The sequence below is a fragment of the Lathyrus oleraceus genome, chromosome 7, assembly GCF_024323335.1.
Source record: "Lathyrus oleraceus cultivar Zhongwan6 chromosome 7, CAAS_Psat_ZW6_1.0, whole genome shotgun sequence".
In the NCBI taxonomy this organism is placed as follows: Eukaryota; Viridiplantae; Streptophyta; class Magnoliopsida; order Fabales; family Fabaceae; genus Lathyrus; species Lathyrus oleraceus.
Genome location: NC_066585.1, coordinates 515,805,310 through 515,826,069, shown reverse-complemented (window position 1 = coordinate 515,826,069; position 20,760 = coordinate 515,805,310). Strand labels below are relative to the sequence as shown.

Here is a 20,760-nt window from a genome sequence, read left to right as displayed (position 1 = left end):
ATATCCAACAATGGAGTCTTCAACTTTAACACATCCTTAATGGACTTAGCTTTTCCCTCTATCATGTTAACGTTCGCACCACCATGCTGGGGCATGGGATTGTTAACGACATTCGGAGCCGGTGCGAGCACTAGTACAAAAAGAATAATATAATTTGTAAATTTACACCCGTTTTACAAAAAACGGGTGTAAAAAGCAAATGCGGTGGCAGTTTTGTAAATAAAGTCTTATTTTGAATTTTAGTACGTAACAATAGACACCCTATTTTTAAATAACGGGTGTAAATTCAAATATTATTTATTATCAACTCTATATTACACCTGATATTCAAAAAAAGGGTGTAAATTTAAAAATAAAAATAAAATATTCGTGCCTTAAACAATAACTTTTATTATTCTTATTTGTTTAATCTTAAATTTTCTTAAAAAAATAATAAATTTTAATATTAATATATAACAATAGACACCCTATATTTAAAAATAGGGTGTATAATTATAACAATATAAATGACTAAATTTATATTAAACCCGTTATATTAAAATAGAGTGTAAATTTTGGAATATTAATATAACAATAGACACCCTATATTTAAAAATAGGGTGTATAATTATAACAATATAAATGACTAAATTTATATTAAACCCGTTATATTAAAATAGGGTGTAAATTTAGGAAACCCTAAGTACAATTTATCATTACCGCCTAAAATATAACCATGACTTCTCATGTTCCAAATTTTCTTTTCATTTCACATTTTAGAAACTTTTCATCATCGATGAAGTGCAAGAAATAGTGAAAAAGGAACAAAGAACGTGATTGCTCGGAAATCTTCACAACCCACAACGGCTTCATCATTCTTCTTTACCGTTTTCTATACTCTCTTTTACGCTGCTTTGGATATTAAAGTTGATTCATTCGTTGTTGTTCTTACTTTTCTTTGTTGGGTTTCTTCTAGTTTCATCGTTAATTCCATCAGTTTCGAACTCGCTTGGAAGGTACTTTATTCATTTATTCGTTTGTTTTCATTCATCTACTCATCAAAATTATTTTAACCATTGTGCTGTGACGGTCGTAACAACCCTTGCTTTAGACTGGGTAACTAACTCTGACGGTATGCATATAGTAGAGAATATTTTAATAATTACTTTTCTGTCCTTCAGAAAATTTGTTGACGAGGAAAGGTTTTAATTAATTGCACTGCAGTCCCTTAAAGATTTCGCTATTTCGGTTGGTACAGCTGATTGCGACCATGATTGTGGTCGTGGCAGTCACAGTACAGGGCTCAGATTTCACTTGATAATAATGTCCCATGAATTAACCACATAATTTCACTTGGTACTGTTGGACTAATGTTTGTCAAATTAGAAAGACTGGTAGACCTTTCAGAATTTTGTGATTGGTTATTTTACAGATTCTAGCAGTGTTGTCAATAAAGATGAATCTACTCCCATTGTTATTTTGATTCCTGGTTTAACAAGTGATTCTTCAGCTCCTGTAAGTTATTTCAAGCTAGTATTGTTTATTTGTGTGGCTAAGTTATATTTTAGTGCCGTCTTATAGTTTATATTCTCCCTTTCTTTGCAGTATCTCAAACACCTTGCATATCATACAGCAAAACGTGGATGGAAAGTTGTTGTCAGTAATCATCGAGGACTTGGAGGTGTTCCAATCACGGTTAGAAATATGTAGATTAATTAACAAGTTTGATTATTTGCATTTCTTTTTGTTGGAGTTGTAGGTAGGATTGATGTGCATCTCAATAATATTACGGTGTACCAAATTGTTGTTTTCTTGTTGTAATGTAAATGCTTATTAAAATTATTTCAGTCTGATATTTTCTACAATTCTGGATGGACTGAGGATACTCGCACAGTTGTTAATTACGTCCACAAAGAGAATCCCAAGGCACCTTTGTTTATTGTTGGAAATAGCGTTGGAGCTAATATTCTGGTAAATTCGAGACTAAAGTCTTATAATCTTCTTGCATCAAATTTCTTCATGTCATATTTGAGTCACTATTGATTAATTTAATTACATACCTCAACTAATCTGAAGGTTGAATTTTCTATATGATCGCATACATCTTCAATTGCTGCCTTCCCACATTGATCTCTATTTCTTCTAACGTGTGCTCCCTTCCCACATTAACTTGTGCTCAAATATCCAAATAGCTTGGCACTACACTGTATAATTCTAAGGATTGTTTGCAGGTAAAATATCTTGGCGAGGAAGGTGAGAACACTCCTGTAGCTGGAGCTGTAGCTGTTTGCTCTCCTTGGGACCTTTTGGTTAGTAATTACTGAAGTATTTTGATTTCAAAGTTTAACTTTTGCTAAAATGACATTTATTAATATACCTAATATGTTGTGAAAAGTAACCACAATCTAATGGATCTATCTTCTGAATTTGGACCCAATCTAATTGTTTGTGAATCCAATTGAAAAAAAAATTCTTAAGAATTAATTGAAATATCATGCAATCTGAATGGAATGTTAAAGTTTTAACATGTTTGAAGCATTTAGAACGGAGTGTGCACATTGCAATATTTTGGTTTGGAATCGTATGAACATAATGAAACTATCTAAAACATTCTTGTGATATACTTTCCGGCCTTTAGCATTCAAGCTATGTGTGCTTCTGGTTCAAAATTGTTACACAGTCTATTTGATATAATGAACGGGGCTTTGTCAAATTTCACTATTAGTTTGTCATCGCTGAAAGTTTCTATTATTTTTCATTTTTCCTGTTATTGCTCTTTAACTGGAAGTAATGTTAACTATAATTTTGCAGATAACTGATAGATTTATAACTCGTGCTCCTGTGCAAAAGTTTTATGACAAAGCACTAACAGGCGGCCTTCAAGATTATGCAAAATTGTATGCCTCTATCTTTCTGATTGATAAGCTCTTAATTTTCATCTATCACCATTTGCTGACAAACATGAAAGTTTTTAGATGTGTCTCTATAGTTCACTTTTGATGTGGTTTGATAAATATTCATTGCAGACACCAGCCTCTCTTTTCTCGGCTTGGTAATTGGGAAGGGATAATGAAGGTGGTCTTACTCTCAATAAGTTCATAATTTTTACTACTATTTAATATAATATATGATAAATTTGTATGCTTATCCTACAGTTGTTTGATGTTAACTTCTTTATCACATATTCACTATGTTTTTTGATACACATTTCTATTGACATTTTTCTCAATACTGCTGTAAGTTTTTGTGCGCATGTGTGTGGTTTTAGAGCAAGTTACTAGCAAGTATTATTCAACGTGGAAGATTTCTAAAGAGTTTCAAGCTATTGACCTGACCATTCATTTTTATTCATTATTCCTCTTAATTCTGTTATTTTATAGCCGGCATTTTAAATGTTACTAGTCTAGGACATTAAGTGATTGAAAGATGCGTGCTGATTTTAGAGGCCAAATATTTGTTCTACTCTTTTACCTGTTGGATATAGCTTTTTTTCTTAAGGCACAAAACTTATTCTAATATGTACCACATTCTCAAATGTTGTTCAGTGTTATTGATTTGGTTAAGTTTTTAAAGCTTGATTAATACTCATGTATTCTTATGTTTTGCAGGCACTTTCTATTCGAGATTTCGATGACCACGCCACTCGATTGTTTGCAAAGTATGAGGTACATGTACCACCTAAGATTTGTAATCTTCTATTTTCTGCTGTCTTCTCTTTTCTGGTTCCTTATGTCTGCTATCTAAAATCCTTTTGTTTCTTTAGACTGTTGATACGTACTATAGACGTTGCAGCAGTACTCCTTATGTGAAATCTGTATCAATTCCGCTTCTCTGTATTAGTGCTCTGGATGATCCCGTCTGTACCAAGGAAGCCATTCCATGGGACGAATGCAGGTATGCTGCTTTGTTGTTTTTTCTAATCAGTTTTCTTTCTATTTCTGTTGCATTACTTCAACATCCATTTTAATGCGTAATCCTTCGATAGGTTAAATAAAAATATTGTGTTGGCCACTGTAAAGCATGGAGGACATTTGGCTTTCTTTGAAGGAATAACTGCATCTAGCCTGTGGTACTTGATTCATTTTGTGCATCTGACTCTTCCGTATTCTGTTACATCAACCAATCTTATGCCTTTAATTGTCCTTCAGTTATTATATTTTAAAGAAATTTAAACAAATGATCATAATATCATCGATATTATTCCTTGATTGGCTATAATATCATCTAAGTTCCAAATAAGCAACTACTATTATAAAACAAATTAAAAGTAATTTTCGTGTTGCAGGTGGGTAAGAGCTGCTAATGAATTTCTTGATGTACTACACTCTAGCCATTATATGCATCAACAGAAGAAGGTAGAAAATGTTACTTTTTGTGTACTTAATAAGCTTATTGATAAAGGGTTTATTCTTTCATTTGTTCTATACTATCTTTGAATGCTATGCAAGTTATATCATCTTGGTGCACTAAGTGGAGCATTTCTAGTGGTTGAACTGCTGTTTTCTCTATTAATGGCAATGCAGATTTCTAAACCAAACGCACCATTAGACTCTTCAATCGATCAGAGCCCTTATATCAATGTTACCGAAGATGGATTGGTGGCTGGACTGAACAATGAACCAACAACAGAAATCCAGAAGAAAAACAAGTAATACAGGAGAATATATTCTTGTATGACTTGGTGCAAGATTCTAAAGATTAGAGAAATGTTTGTTTTGGTTATTTTTGTTTTTTATTGAATATCCAGGAATATATAAAAATATTTGGTTTAATGAAATTTCAAATAAAATATTTTTAAAAAAATTGAGATATTTTACACCCTTCATACACAAAATAGGGTGTAAATGTGTTAAAATTAAATGTAATTATAAGATATTTTACATTTGATATATCAAAAATAGGGTGTAAATATTTGTCATTTTACACCCGTTTGAATTATAATAGGGTGTAAATTCGTTTAACTTCAATGTATGTAGGTGACAATTTACACCCGTTTTATATTAAACAGGGTGTAAATGTCCTAAAATTCAATGTATATATCTACCAATTACACCTTTTTTTATCTAAAACAGGGTGTAATAGGTGACAATTTACACCCGTTTTATATTAAATAGGGTGTAAATGTCTTAAAATTTAATGTATATATCTACCAATTACACCCTTTTTTTAAATCTAAAATAGGGTGTAATATATTCTCTTTTTACACCCGTTTTAAAACGGGTGTAAATTCTTCATACATATCTCACCCTTTGAATTTACACCCTATCATAACGGGTGTAATATGTATAAAAAACGGGTGTAAAATCTTCTTTCTGCACTAGTGGAGGTCGATGGCCTTTGAATCTATGAGGTCCTGAACTACGTGCTTAAAAGCTTTGCAGTTCTCAATATTGTGGCCAGGTGCCCCAGAGTGGAAGCTACACCTAGCGCTGGCGTCGTAACCCACCGGAAGTCTACCAATAGGAGGAGCCAGAGTGCGCAGTTGCACAAGTTGTAGTTGTTGAAGACTAGAAAGCAACTGAGCGTATGACATTGGAAGGGTGTCGAAACGCCGGTCCATCATCCTTTGCCTCTGTTGATAAGCGGGTCTGTTACCCGGTTGCTGTTGCTGTTGATACTGAGCTGGTTGACGTTGTGATTGTTGTTGTTGTAGTGGCGCTGCAGCTGGAATGGTCACAGCCGCAACATACGGTTGCTGATGATAATTCTGAAAATTATTCCTCCGGTTATCCCTGTTCTGATAAGAAGATATGGCATTTGCATCCCCTTCTCTCCTCTTCTGTCCCTGAATGAGCGGCTTCTTCACCCCTGATGAGGATCCACTTCCACTCTGGCTCTTATAGGTCTTTAGGTAATTCTCCACCCTTTCTCCATTAGAGACCACATCAGCAAAGTTGGAAGCATTGCAACCTACCAGACGCTCCAAGTAAGGTCCGGGCAGAGTGTTCATGAACATGTTGGCCATTTCCTTTTCCAACATCGGAGGCTGAATACGGGAAGTTGTATCCCTCCAGCGTTGAGCGTATTCCCTGAAGCACTCATTGCTTTTAAGAGACAGATTCTGAAGTTGAGTTCTGTCCGGAGCCATGTCTGCATTATACTGATACTGCTTCATGAAAGCCTCTGCCAAATCCCTCCAGCAACGGATGTGGGCTCTGTCCAGCCTCATATACCATTCTAAGGATGCCCCAGCTAGGCTGTCCTGGAAGAAGTACATAAGTAGCTTCTCGTCATCAGAGTATGCAACCATTTTACGGAAATAGGCTTGCACGTGAGTTTTGGGGCAAGAGCTGCCATGGTATTTGTCAAATATCGGGACTTTGAATTTCGGTGGCACTCTCACACCTGGGACCAGCCCCAAGTCAGCAACATCTACTCCCAGAAGATTTTGTCCTTCCACTGCTTTCAACCTCTCTTCCAATCTTCTAAACATGGGGTCCATGCCAAAGTCTTCCTGAAGCAAGGGGAACTGATCATCCTGACCATCCTGAATGGGTTGTTGATCTAGGTTGACATGCGGGATCAGGATAGGCCCCGGTCCATTGGGACCATTAGCCTCTCCAGCTGGAGGATCAGCCAACGTCTCCGGTTGAGTAATAGGGGGATCCCTCTGTACCAACAATCTAAGCTCCTGCTATCCTTGAGCCACCCCTTGAACCAAATCCATGAATTGATTCATGCGAATCTTCATCTCGGCGAGCTCTGCTTGTAGGCTCTCCATCGCTCTCTGTTGATTCCTTCGGGTACCTTATCGGTGAATGCATGAGTCACCTATCCTGCTAGTGGGACACCAAACAATATGAGAACACTGCAGTGGTACCTGTTATGCAAGATATGACAATGAATATGTAAATGCAATGCCATGTTTATCAAATCCAAAAGGTATTCTACCCCCTTGATTCCAGTCTCACATCAGGCGAATAGTGCAAGAAGACTGAGTCATGGATAAACTTCTGAGATCAAGATGCAACAAAGGGAAACCAACATACAAATGAGTTCCAGGAAAGGGGCCTTAGCCAAAAGTACAGCAAAAGAGGATCCCCACAACAAGCCTGTGGATTATCACTACACAGCAACGAAACAAAAAGTAAAGGGAGGAACATAAACCAGGAATCAGCCTCCTGTATACAACCCATAAGGACTGCTCCTCACTTCATCCAGTAATGCCACCGTGTCGGGATGATCTGGAGATTCTGTCAAATGCCGGATAAGCAGATTCCTCTTGTGAATGATCCCATCCAGTTCGTTGATGTGCTCTCTGTAGTAATTCCCATCATCTTCTCCGAATACCTCTTCAAGTCTGGATTTCTTCAAACCTGCCAACACCTTGAGTTCTTCAACCTGTCCTCGAGCCTCATGGAGTTGATCTGTGATGTAGCCATTAGTAGAACGGGCGCACAGAAGTTCATTGTTTTTCCCCTTCAGCAAAGTCGTCAATTTCTCTATCTGACCAGTCAGTTCGGCTACTGTCTCCTCCTCCTTTGCCTTCCGAGAAGTTGAAAATGCATCCCATTGCTCCTGCCACCCAGCTAATTTACCATGAGCATCTACTAACTGCTGCTTGACTCGCCTCAACTCAGAACTGGATGATCTCAAGGCTTCGTCTGTCTTCCTGAAGAAGTCCGCCTCCACAGCAAATCTCCTCTCTGCTTCCTTTTGCACTCTGACGGCTTCCCCCTTCTGATATCCTGCCTCCTGGAATTGATGCATACAGTCTTGCAACTTCTCACTTAACTCTGAGTTCTTGGTTTGAAGTCCCTCCATGGCACTCTTCAACTTGTCGTACTCCTCTCGGCTCACCATTGTTGACTGCTCAGGAGTAGGTGGATACAAAGGTTCTTCAATAGGGAACGGCAGACCAAACTCTTCGACTCTTCCTTGAAGCCACTCTTCATACCGAGGGTAAGTTCTACAATCTCCTTTTCCAAGGACGGTTCTTCCTCTCTTGATCACCTTGAGCCAGGCCTCAGCTGCCTTACGGGATACCGTCAAATCAGGCGAAGAATGGAAAAACAGAGATTCATCCACATCCTTTTCCAAAGGCGGAGTTCTTAAAGCATATCCAAACTGTCTAACTGCTAGAGAAGGATTATAGTTGATTCCTCCTCTTCTTCCTACCAACGGAACATTTGGGAAGTTCCCACAACTATGAATAATATCTGCCGGAAGCAAGCTCCGGTCGGACCACCAAGGAATATCTTCAGCTCTCAACCCCATCAACCTCCTTGACCAACTCAACGAGTCCTTGACATTAACGAACACTCCGGATTTGGGTAGGTGAGAACTGAACCACCTATAAAACAAAGGCACACAACAATTCAACAATCCCCCTTTTCTATTCTTATTTCTGTGGTGCACTGAATGAAAGAAATCTCCTAGCAAGGTCGGTACTGGATTTCTCAACACGAAGAGGCGTATTGCGTCCATGTCCACAAATTTGGCAACATTAGGGAACAAGACAATCCCATACACACAAAGAGCCAACACAGCATTGAAACCCCTCTGGTTACCGTCTTCCAGCTTCTTCTTTGCTTCTCCCAGTAAGAAACTCAGATGAAAACCACTAACTTCTCCCTTCTGACACATATTAGCCTTCCAGACTGATTCCTCCAAATATGTGGCTGAAGCAACCATGTTGAGATCGGGCAGAAACTCAGAACTGTAGAACAATAACTGTGACCTGATAGGAACTCCGAGAAAACTGGCAATCTCCTCCAGAGTAGGGACCAAGATATAATCCGGGAATGTGAAACACCTCAATGGAGGGTCATAGAACTGTAGCAGTGTGAATAGGGCGTTATGTTGATCTTTGGAAAGAACCGTGACGAAACTTAGAATCAGACCGTAATCCTCTCGGAATCCTTCTAGAGAACTAGGATCCATTAACTGCATCAATTGTTGGATGGGCTCCAGACAGACCACCGGAAACTTGTAGGCGACAAGTCTCTTTCTGCCAATATCCATATTAAGAGAACCAAAAAAACTCCGACTGGAATCAAGAAGAAGATGTAAACCCCCTTGAAATGGATAAACATGTGTTAAATGATATGAATGCAAATGATGTGATGATGTGAATGCAGTGCAGTGGTATGTCAATCAGGATTGTTGTATCTGCTTGAACATCTGTCGGGTTACACTGTCTGAAGAGAAAACCACTGAGGAATATAATACAAGATCAAAGCTCTTCTCCAGAAAACCGGGTTGGTTGGAGGTTAAGGTTTCCTGAATTTAGCCCGCCCCTCACTGGTAGGTTCTAAGAACAGAAGTTCGTCAACTTCATCCCTTCAGTCGCGAATAATACGTTTACCACTGAAGGTTTGGCATTATTACGGGATAAAAGACCTCCACTGACTCCCCCCAACAGGACATCCTAAAGCAAGTTCCCAGTCTCGGGGTCCTCGGATTGATCAGCGAGAATGCGCCCACCAGAGCTAACATAATCACGTCTCGGAGGAGAGGCCTCGACTGAGTTCTCGGGAAATGGTCACCAGAGTCGACGATTTCTAAAGGAACATCATGTCGTTACGGAACATCCGTAGGACATAATATATCCAAGAGAAACCTCGTCTGGGTGTGGTTCTTCACGAACGACTTAACGTAGAAACATGCCACGCAAGCCTCATGATTATCCATTCTAAAACCTGTGTGCACTCAAGCCTGGGTAATGGGCTTATCTCTCGTAGAACATCCCATCCCAACAAACAAACAACAGCTCCAACAGATACATCACATGAATGCAAGCAAGTAAGTAAATAAATGTACAAAATCATGAACACCCAATGAACAAGAAATCACAAAAGCTAGGAGGGACTCGCTTAGGGAAGATGGACCAGCAAGAGGTCAACTTCTCACGTCCCCAGTAGAGTCGCCAGCTGTCGCAACCTGAAAAATACAGTGCGGGAAAAAAACAACCGGCGAAAGAAAAAGACAGAAGAGTCGCCACCGTGCGTTATTCATCCCAGAGGAGGGAAAGGAAACGCTCGAAGTAAACCTAAAAAAGGAAAGGACAAGACGGGGTCTCGCAACCAAATCTTGGGTTCGGGAGTCGGTTATGCGAAGGGAAGGTATTAGCACCCCTACGCATCCATAGTACTCTACGGGATCCACTTTTGTGGTTTTCGTCTAAAGGGTGTGGGTTTACCTAATGTGTTTATTTGCTAAAAAGGTTAAGAGAAATGACTCGCGCGGATGTCGCATCCACTGCATACGTATCTCATCTGAATATGAGAATCAGAGTCTTCGTAGCTCGACTGATCTATGGGTTGGGGGATGTGTGCTCGCTAAGACATCGCGTCTTATGCCTACGTATCTCATCTGGAATGAGAATCAGAGCAAGCCGTAGTTCGGCTAACTACGGGGTTATGGAGTGGGTTTTGGATGAACGACGTTACTACGCAATCTACCGGATGCTCGACCTTTGGAGACTTACTCACCTGTAGTAGAAGGAGTAAACGTGTGTTATGGAGAAGAAAAATCAATGAAGGGTTTGTTTGCATTGTAGGAACGCGCATGCAAAAGGGTAATGAGGATAAGACCTCATAGCTCTTAACCCTGGACAAAGGAACCTGTATAAAGTAAACACAAAAACATTGCCTCCTATCGAGGTCTTCCAGCTAGGAAAGCAGTAAAATGCGGGAAAAATGTAAAAGTACCACACGGATAAAGATCCGAAGTAACAGCAGTTAGAGGAATGGGAAACCCAGGGATCCTTCCAAGCTAAACACCATCAAAGAAAGTGAGTCAGTACAGGTGATCGGAATGAAACCTCCAGGGGTATCCCACAAATAAAGTGGAAAACCACGCAAGTTATCCCTGCAAAAGTCATGTGAGCCCTCACAAAAACTCAACAAACAAGTTAGAGACAAAAAAATAGGGTAATCAAGGGTTGCCCCCAAATCAAAATGTAACCACATGAATCATGCCATTAAAATTCACAAAAAAGACATGCATCAAAAGGGTATCAAATTCACCCATAATACCTCATACATTTAGAGCATTCAAATTAAAGGCATAAAGATGATGGATATAGGGCAAACCTGATTGGAGAGATTGATTAAGATTGAATGGTACGGCCGGATCTGCAAAGTAATACTAGGGTTTGTGTGAGGCGGAGTGAACTTCTCAGGGCTGCCTGAAGGTCGCTGCAGAGTAGTTCCTAGGTTTCCTTCTCTCAAAATCTTTCTCTAGTGAATCTCCCAGTGTAACTCCAAGTGTGTTTTCCTCTACTGAAACTTCAGTATTTATAGACTGATTTTCGTGGGTAGTGGGCTCAAATGAGGGAGACCCAAGTCCAAAAAAATTTGTTATATTTTATTTATTTATTTAATTAAATTTATTTATTTATTTATTTTTAACTTCTTTTTTTTTCGTTTTTTTTTTTCGTTTTTTTTCAGGAAAAATGAAGGGTAAATTTTGGGGTATTACATTATGTTATCTATGTTCTGACGGTAATAGATAATATATCTCATGCGCTCTTCAGTCGAAGTCTTTTTCTTCCCCAGTCGAGTAAGATTCGTATTTCCTTATGGAATCGAATGTCCATCATGTAATTGAGTTTGCTTTTTTCAGCCCTCCTTTCGGATGATGAGTGTTTTGGAAACATTCCCCAAGTCACGCCTGGTTGGTCACCTATTATATGCCCAGTAACCGGTATCCCTGGTGTTCCTTCCTTTCTGCTCCCTATTATGACTTTTGTCCCCTGTGGAGTCAGATTTCCCTGAGTTGAAATATACCTTTTTAGGTCTTCCTCAGATGTTTTGGATGATTGATATCTCTCACCCTTATACCGGTCTTAGCTATTCATTCTCCCCGAGCGTGTTGTTCTCTCACCCTTATACCGGTGTTTTGATCACATGTCTCTTTGAGCTTATTACCCAGTAAGCGGTAATACCTCATTTTCCTTTTCCTCAGCTGAGTCCTTTGTGGATGTTCCCAGCTGGAGTCCCTTGGTGGTTTTTCCCCATCCAAGTCCGGATTTTTATCCGAAGTGTCCGTTATGGATAGTTTTGTTGTATTGACATATTCCCCAATACATGCATCTTTGCGTCAGCTCGAGTCTTTCCATTGATTTATTTTCGTGGAATCCCTTCATGTCGCCAGCAAATTTTAAGTCGTGATCTGCTCAGGCATTTTTATTCCCCTTTACTCCCCAGAGTCTCTGTCCCATTTATGAGTGTATTACTCATATGGATTTTCAATTTCTCCTGATTTCTTTTTCCTTTGTGGACATATATCCCCACAGAGTATTACCTTTTGCATACATACATTTGCATCATGAGGTCTCTTAGGGACCAAAATTCGTCTCTTTGTTATTATTTAAGCCCATTCTATCTCGTTGAGATGAAGATTTTAACCTTCATATCTGTAAGACCCCAATTTTGACCCTAAGATCCCTCATGGCATCATAACATTGCATTTGCATTGCCTCAAGGATCTTTAGCATCTTGGTTCCCTTTGCCTTTGGGTGGGACTCCTTGTGATTGGTTTGAGATCACCAAGCATGCTTGAATTATATATCATTGTTTCTCTTACTTTTGTTTACTAACCAAAAGCACAAAAATGTGTCACTAACATCTTTTGTTTGAAGTTTGAGTATCATCCAAGACACTTTGTGGGTTCTATTTAGATGATCAGTCAACACAAGGGAATGGCTTGAGATACTTCCAACAGGTTTAAATGGGGTATATTCGTTAGTCAAAACGTTAATCTTGAAGGAGCAAAAGTTTGTTCATGAGCTGTCATGCTCGCTAGGCGAGCAGAATGGGTCGCCTAGCGAGTCCCAAGAAAAGCCACCAGAATCACCTACGTTCAGAGGAATTTCTTGAATTGTCATGCTCGCTAGGCGAAGCCCATGTGTTTAAAAAAACGAAAAAACGAAGAAAAATAATAAATAAATAAATAAAATATTAACAGAAAAATTTTGGACTTGGGCCTCTCTCATTTGAGCCCACAGGTCCACAAAAATCAGGTTATAAATTCAGAGTTTCAGTGAAACAAAAAGCATTCTATTCCTATTACCCTGGCAGGGAAAAAGATAGTGAGAGAAGAGCTAACAGAGTTCAGAGCAACCTCCAGAGACTGAAGGGAACTCATCGGCAAAGAACCAATTCCCTCTCATATAAACCCTAAGAGTGCTTTGCAAACCCAACCGTGCCATTCAATTTCATCGGTCTCTCCAGTCAGGTTTGCCTTATTCCCATTACTTTATGCTTTTAATTTGAATGCTCTGAATGTATGAGGTATTATGGGTGAATTTGATACCCTTTTGATGCATGTGTTTGACAAGAGGTTTAGGCCTCCTACCCTTGGTTGCTTTTTGTGAGCTTTTTGTGAATTTTAATGGCATGATTCATGTAGTTACATTTTGATTTGGGGGCAACTCTTGATTACCCTATCTTGTTTCTCTAACCTGTTTGTTGAGTTTTGTTTTGTGAGGGCTCATATGACTCTTGCAGAGATGGCTTGCCTGGTGTTCCACTTTATTTGTGGGATACCACTTGGAGGTTTATTCTGATTACCTGTACTGACTCACTTTCTTTGATGGTGCTAGCTTGAGAGATCTCTGGGTTTCTTATCTCTCTAATTGCTGTTACTTCGGATCTTTATCTGTATGGTAGATCTCTCGATCCCTTTACTTTTCCCGCATGTTACCGATTTCTTAGGTTTCGTATAGCCTCTCGTGGCATGTCATTTAAGGTAGCGCGGTTCCTTCATCTAGGACTGCCTTTTTGCATGAGCATCCCTAAACACCCCAAACTCATTGATTTTTCTTCTCCTAAGAACACGTTATCTCCTTCTACTATAGGCGAGTAAGTCTCCAAAGGTCGAGCATCCGGTAGATTGTGTAGTAACGTCGTTCACCCCAAAACACAACCCTTACCCCGTAGTTGGTCGAACTACGTTTCGCTCTGATTCTCATTCCATATGAGATACGTAGGCATAAGACGCGATGTCTTAGCGAGCACACTCCTCTTTAACCCATAGGTAGCCGAGCTACGAAGACTCTGATTCTCAAATTCAGATGAGATACGTATGCAGTGGATGCGACGTCCGTGCGAGTCATTTTCTTTTGACCCTTCTTTTAGTAAGTAGTACATTAGATAAACATACACGCTTTTCTCATCCCTTCAATCATGTTTGCACAAATAAATTTTCAAAAAAAAAACAACAACCTTTGCAACAAATGTGAAAAGGGCTCCCTAGGAGTACCTAGGATGCTTTGGGTGCCTAACACCTTCCCATTGCATAACCAACCCCCTTACCCAAATCTCTGACATTTTTACTAGTTTTTGATTCGATAAAACTTTTAGCTTTTTGTTCGCTTTCTAACCATTCCTTTGGATAAATAAAAGTGCGGTGGCGACTCGACTTGTATGATTTACCTTGGATGTAGTCAATATCTCTAATGGTAACGAATACCCCACTACAGAAAAGTGGCGACTCTGTTGGGGAAGTGTATTTGCCTAGTGGGTTTTGCCGACTTTTCATGCTTGTTATATTTTTTTGTTTTGTGACATATTTTTGTGCAGTTTGGGATTACTGTATTGTATGTAATGTATGAATTGCTTGATATATTAATTGCTTGTATGCTTGGTGATCTTTATGAGATGAGTTCTATACCCGAACTTGAGTGCACTTAGGATAGGAGAATGGCATAGTCTTGTCAACTTGTGCGGAGTTATTCCTTAGCAAGTTGACTTACAAGCCCATTCACTTGGTGGAGGTCATGTTGGGATCAATAATGTCACACGAGTAGTCGTGGTTAGGCATTACTCTTTCTAATATAGACCTTAGAAGCCAAGGACCTTAGTTTACCAAGCCCATCTTGGCCTATTTTTAGGACGTAGTGCGAAGGTCGTTCAAGTGTAATATTTGATACGATTGTTATTCGATACTACACTCATAAGAGTCTCTCTTGAGAATATTTTTGGAATATGAGTAGTCGTTTATCCGATAATATCCGAAAGATGGGATGATGACTATGGGAACCTCTTGTAGAACATGATTGTCAGTTTTAACCCTAGTACACTCCCTTTGGGTGGTTCTTAACCGATACTCCATGATCGTGACTCGCAACAAACCTTTGATTCATGGTTGATCCGTTCTTGTGTATCCTTAATATCAATGGAACTTGGGTGTTGATAAGGTGTAAACCATAATCCACCAAAATGGATGATTGATATTAAGGATGACTTGATCCATCCCATGACTTTTGTGTGGTGTGATTTGCTTGATCCTTGAGTGTGATTGTTGCATCCATGCATTCATGCATCCATTTGCATCCATATCATCAACAATGAGAAAATTTTCAAGGAACTAAAGAGGTCTATTTGCAAATTTTCAGACATGGATAGACAAAGAAGGAATACAAAGAAGTATAGTTTCAAACAACCCGAATTGAAAGAGTTAAGGAGTTTGACATCCTATGTATTGGATCCCTTGGAGTTCAAGGCTCGTCATGGGAAGCTTCTGTCTATTCTTGCTACTCAGGTGGATGAAGGTCTGATGAGTGTATTGGTGCAGTTCTATGATCCCTTGTACCGTTGCTTCACATTTCCGGATTTCCAGCTTTTGCCTACGTTTGAGGAGTATGCATATCTTGTGGGTATACCTATTCTAGATCAGTTGTCATTCAGTGGCTTGGAGAGGGTTCCTACTTCTCAAGAGATTGCTGATCTGTTGCGTATAGATGAATCTGTTATTGGTGCTCATATCTTGTGAGTATACCTATTGTATGTAATGATTGAATTGCTTGAATATTAATTCCTTGTATGCTTGGTGATTTTTGTGAGATGAGTTCTATACTCGAACTCGAGTGCACTTAGGATAGGAGAATGGCATAGTCTTGTCGACTTGTGTAGAGTTATTCCTTAGCAAGTTGACTTGCAAGCCCATCCACTTGGTGGAGATCATGTTGGGATCAATAATGTCACACAAGTAGTTGTGGTTGGACATTACTTTTTCCAATATAGACCTTAGAAGCCAAGGACCTTAGTTTACCAAACCCATCTTGGCCTATTCGTAGGATGTAGTGCGAAAGTCGTTCAAGTGTAAGATTTGATACGATTGTTACGCGATACTACACTCATAAGAGTCTCTCTTGAGAATATTTTTGGAATACGAGTAGTTGTTTCTCCGATAATATCGAAAAGATGGGATGATGACTATGGGAACCTTTTTGTAGAACATGTTTGGCAGGTTTAAACCTTAGTACATTCCCTTTGGGTGGTTCTTAACCTAAACTCCATGCTCGTGACTTGCAACAAACCCTTGATTCATGGTTGATCCGTTCAGGTATCCTTAATATCAATGGAACTTAGGTGTTGATAAGGTGTAAACCATAATCCACCAAAATGGATGGTTGATATTAAGGATAACATGATCCATCCCATGACCTTTGTTTAGTGTGCTTTGCTTGATCCTTGAGTGTGATTGTTGCATTCATGCATTCATGCACCCATTTGCATCCATATCATCAATAAATAAGAAAATTTTCAAGGAACTTAAGAGGTCTATTTGCAAAATTTTCAGACATGGAAAGACAAAGAAGGAATACAAAGAAGTACAGTTTCAGACAACCAGACTTGAAAGAGTTAAGGAATTTGACATCTTATGTATTAGATCCCTTGGGTTTCAAGGCTCGTTTCGGGAAGCTTCTTCCTCTTCTGACCACTCAGGTGGATGAAGGATTGATGAGTGTATTGGTGTAGTTTTACGATCCTTTGTACCGTTGCTTCACGTTTCCGGATTTCCAGCTTTTGCCTACCCTTGAGGAGTATGCTTACCTTGTGGGTATACCTATTCTAGACCAGTTTCCGTTCAGTGGCTTGGAGAGTATTCCTACTTCTCAAGAGATAGCTGACATGTTACACATAGATGAATCTCGGGTTGGTGCTCATATGACTACCAAAGGGGGAATTCAAGGTCTCCCTTCTGAGTTCCTCATTGCTCAAGCTACTATGTATGGGAAGGCCATGAGTGAGGACGCCTTTGAGGCCATATTTGTACTTCTCATCTATGGGCTAGTGTTATTCCCCAACATCGACAAGTTTGTGGATGTGAACGCTATTAGGATCTTCTCTACTCTTAATCCCGTTCCGACTATGTTGGGCGATACCTACTTCTCTTTGCATATGAGGAATGCAAAGGGTGGTGGCGCCATTGTGTGTTGTTTGCCTCTGTTGTATAAGTGGTTTATTTCTCACTTAGCTCAGACGGTCGCTTTCAAGGAGAATAAGGAATGTCTACGGTGGTCTACGAGACTTATGTCTCTCACTAATGATGATATCTTTTGGTACAACCGTGTATATGATGGTGTGCAGATTATTGACTCTTGTGGCGAATTCTCCAATGTACCTCTTCTTGGTACATGTGGTGGGATTAACTACAATCCTGTTTTGGCACGTCGGCAGCTTGGGTTCCCCTTAAAGGATAAACCCAATAACATTCTGTTAGAGGGTGTATTCTTTCAGGATGGCAAAGATCCCCAAGGCTTGAAAGCTAGGATGGTCCGCGCTTGGCGCAAGATTCATAGGAAAGGAAGGAAAGAGTTGGGTCCTAAGAATTGCATCGCTTTGGAGCCTTACACTGTTTGGGTTAGGAAGAGGGCGTCTGAGTATCTCATGCCTTACGAGTATCCGAGACCTACACCTATGATTATGGCTGGGCCTTCAACCCTCCCTAATCAAGGAGTAGAGGAGTTGAGAGACGAAGACCGTTCACGTGCCTGGATCCGTGAACGTGAAGAGTTGCTTCATCAGATTAAGGAGAAGGATGCGTTGATTGAGTTTCTTGAGCATCAGGTTATTGATGACCCTGATGATGTATGGACTTCTCTACTTCCTCAGTCTTCTAAGTTCTGGAAGAGGAGGTATGATCGACTCGCCAAAGAGAAGGCCGATATGGAGGCAGCCTACGAGAGGGAGGTGAAGAGGCTTCGCGCATCTTATCTTCCTGTGTCCCGAGCTTTAGATGATTGTTTCTAGGGATCCATAGGATGATTATTTTCCTTTTCTCTTGTACATGATTGACGATGCTACACTTCTTTTCCCTGATATTATTTGATGCGATATTTCCATATGTGATAAAATACTTAATATTTCCCGAATTTGCAAATAAAACTCTAAAGTTCCTTTGAAATAAAAAATAAATCATATGCACAAACATTGCATGCATCATATGCATAAACAAGTTTTGTTTCCGATCCCTTGCCCTGTGGTCTAACTCTGTGTCCTTCATTTATTTTGAAGACAAGCTAACTCACCGGTACTACACTAGAGCCAACATTTCGAGACTGATGGATCACCTAGAACAAGAGAACCGTGAGCTGAAAGAGGAAGTGGCCAGGTTGACTGCCCTAATGGAGTCACTCATGGCTGCCCAGAGCCAGTCTTCTCCGACACCTTCAACTCCTCCCCAGAGGACAGTTATCTCCGAGATTGTCTCCTCTACTGTGCCCGCTGCCAATGCACACTTTGTTCCAACAGCCATGCCAATCGGGTTCCCGTGGGGGATGCCTCCCAATTTCATGCCTGAGGGTCCTATTCCTACCTTTGCTTCTCTGCCGGCATCTAGTTCGGTCCGTGTCGTTCCTCCTCCTATCATGCATACTTTGCCCAGGGTAGACGACACCATCTATCATTCTGAGTCGTCTGAGGGTCCAGATGTTTATGAGAAGATGGATGCTATGAACGATCAATTTCTTGGGCTTCGCAAGGAATTGAAAACTCTCAGAGGGAAGGATCTTTTCGGCAAGTCTGTTGCCGAACTCTGCTTGGTTCCAAATGTGAAGATCCTTGTGAAATTCAAGGTCCCTGATTTTAAAAAGTACAAAGGAAATACTTGTCCTCTCAGCAACCTGGTCATGTATGCTAGGAAGATGTCGACTCAAACCGATAATGACCAACTACTCATCCACTACTTTCAGGACAGTCTGTCCGGTGCCGCTTTGCGTTGGTACATGGGTTTAGACAGCGCGAACATCCGATCCTTCAATTATCTCGGTGAAGCCTTCGTCAAGCAGTACAAGTACAACGTGGATATGGCTCCCGATAGAGATCAATTGAGAGCCATGTCCCAGAAGGATAAAGAAACATTTAAGGAGTATGCCCAGAGGTGACGAGAGGTGGCAGCACAGATCGTGCCTCCGCTAGAAGAGAAAGATATGACTAAGATCTTTTTGAAGACTTTAAGTTCCTTTTATTATGAGCGGATGATTGCTAGCGCTCCTTCTGACTTCACCGAGATGGTAAATATGGGGATGCATCTAGAAGAAGGGGTCCGTGAAGGACGGTTAACCAGAGAAGAAGGCTCTTCTGCCAAAAGTTATGGGGTGTTTGCAAAGAAGAAAGATGGAGAGGCACATGTTGTGATCTCCCATGAGAAGCCAAGAAGACCCTCTGTGAGGAGGAAGACTGTGCGTCCCGCCAGTAACCAGCACCAGGTGGCTCATATAGCACCTGTTTTCAGAGACAATCAACAGTATCAGCAACATAGTAACAATCAGCAACCACATCCGTAATATCAGCCACAACAGCTCCGTCCACAACAGCAGGCCTACCAGCCTCGAAACAGTAATCAAAACAGTAGTAGTTACGAGAGGAAAAGGGTCACCTTCGATCCTATTTCGATGACGTATGTAGAGTTATATCCCTCTTTGATAGAAAGGAAGTTGATTACTCCGAGAGATCCACCGGCTATACCTGCTAACCCCCAGTGGTGGTATAAGCCTGAGTTACATTATGTTTACCATTCTGGTGCTCCCGGCCACGACGTGGAGAATTGTTACCCTTTGAAGACCAAGGTTCAAGACCTTGTGAGGTGTGGTATTTTATGTTTTGAGGACGTAGGCCCTAATGTGAAGAAGAACCCATTGCCCGAACATGGGAAATCTATCAACATGGTCCAGGGTTGCCCTGGAAAATACAAGGTCAAATATGTCAGTCATATTCAACAGTCTCTGGTCCAGATGCATCGTTTGTTGTGTGACTACAGTCATTATGAGCATGACCATGATAGATGTCGAGTCTGCTCTGTTAACCGATTGGGTTGTTGCCAGGTGCGCAAGGATGTTCAGGAAATGCTGAACGAAGGAGTCATTGAGATCCTTCAAAACAGGAATGTTGATGAAAATGAGCATGAGGTCAATGTGATCTCCCCAGTGTTCCGGATACCCGAGCCTGTTATCATCAAGTACAATGGTAGCAAGCAGAAGGCTTCTCCCGCTCTGATCATTAAGCCTGTTGGTCCTGTGCCTTACTCCTCTGAAAAGGCAGTTCCCTATCGCTACAACGCCGTAGCAGTAGATAATGGGAAAGAGGTGTCCTTGCCCTCTTCTTCTGTTGTGAATATTGTCGATGTTAGCGGTTTGACCCGTAGTGGCCGTGTATTTTCAGCACCGCCGAAGCCTCAAATTAATGCTGATTTTGTTGAACGCCCGATCGGGAACGCTGTGAATTCTCCGAATCCGGCACTTGCTGTTAAGCCCTCCTCCGTACTGAAAACTCCTACTTCTGTTGGCCCGAGTGGCAATGTGAAAGAAGACTGTAATGAGATGCTGAGACTCATCAAAAGGAGCGAGTACAATGTTGTAGGCCAACTTCTACAAACTCCATCCAAAATATCTGTGTTATCCTTACTCTTAAATTCAGAACCACATCGAGAGGCTCTGTAAAAGGTGTTGGATGTGGCATATGTGGATCACGATGTCACTTTGGAGCAATTCGATAGCATTGTTGCAAACATTACTGCTTGTAACAACCTGAGCTTTTGTGACTCTGATCT

The 20,760-nt window shown here is 40.5% G+C and overlaps 1 protein-coding gene across 1 annotated transcript; it reads left to right on the top strand.

Annotated features, from left to right (window-relative positions):
- The first annotated feature begins 621 nt into the window (after positions 1–621).
- LOC127104686 (embryogenesis-associated protein EMB8) lies at positions 622–4,665 on the top strand. Its single transcript, XM_051041857.1, has 13 exons — positions 622–644; positions 782–995; positions 1,387–1,494; positions 1,585–1,674; positions 1,828–1,950; positions 2,211–2,288; positions 2,791–2,876; positions 3,006–3,054; positions 3,588–3,644; positions 3,743–3,873; positions 3,965–4,048; positions 4,265–4,334; positions 4,503–4,665. Exons 1-13 carry the CDS (start codon positions 622–624, stop codon positions 4,629–4,631), a joined length of 1,242 nt encoding a protein of 413 aa, XP_050897814.1. The 3' UTR covers positions 4,632–4,665.
- Positions 4,666–20,760: the final 16,095 nt, after the last annotated feature.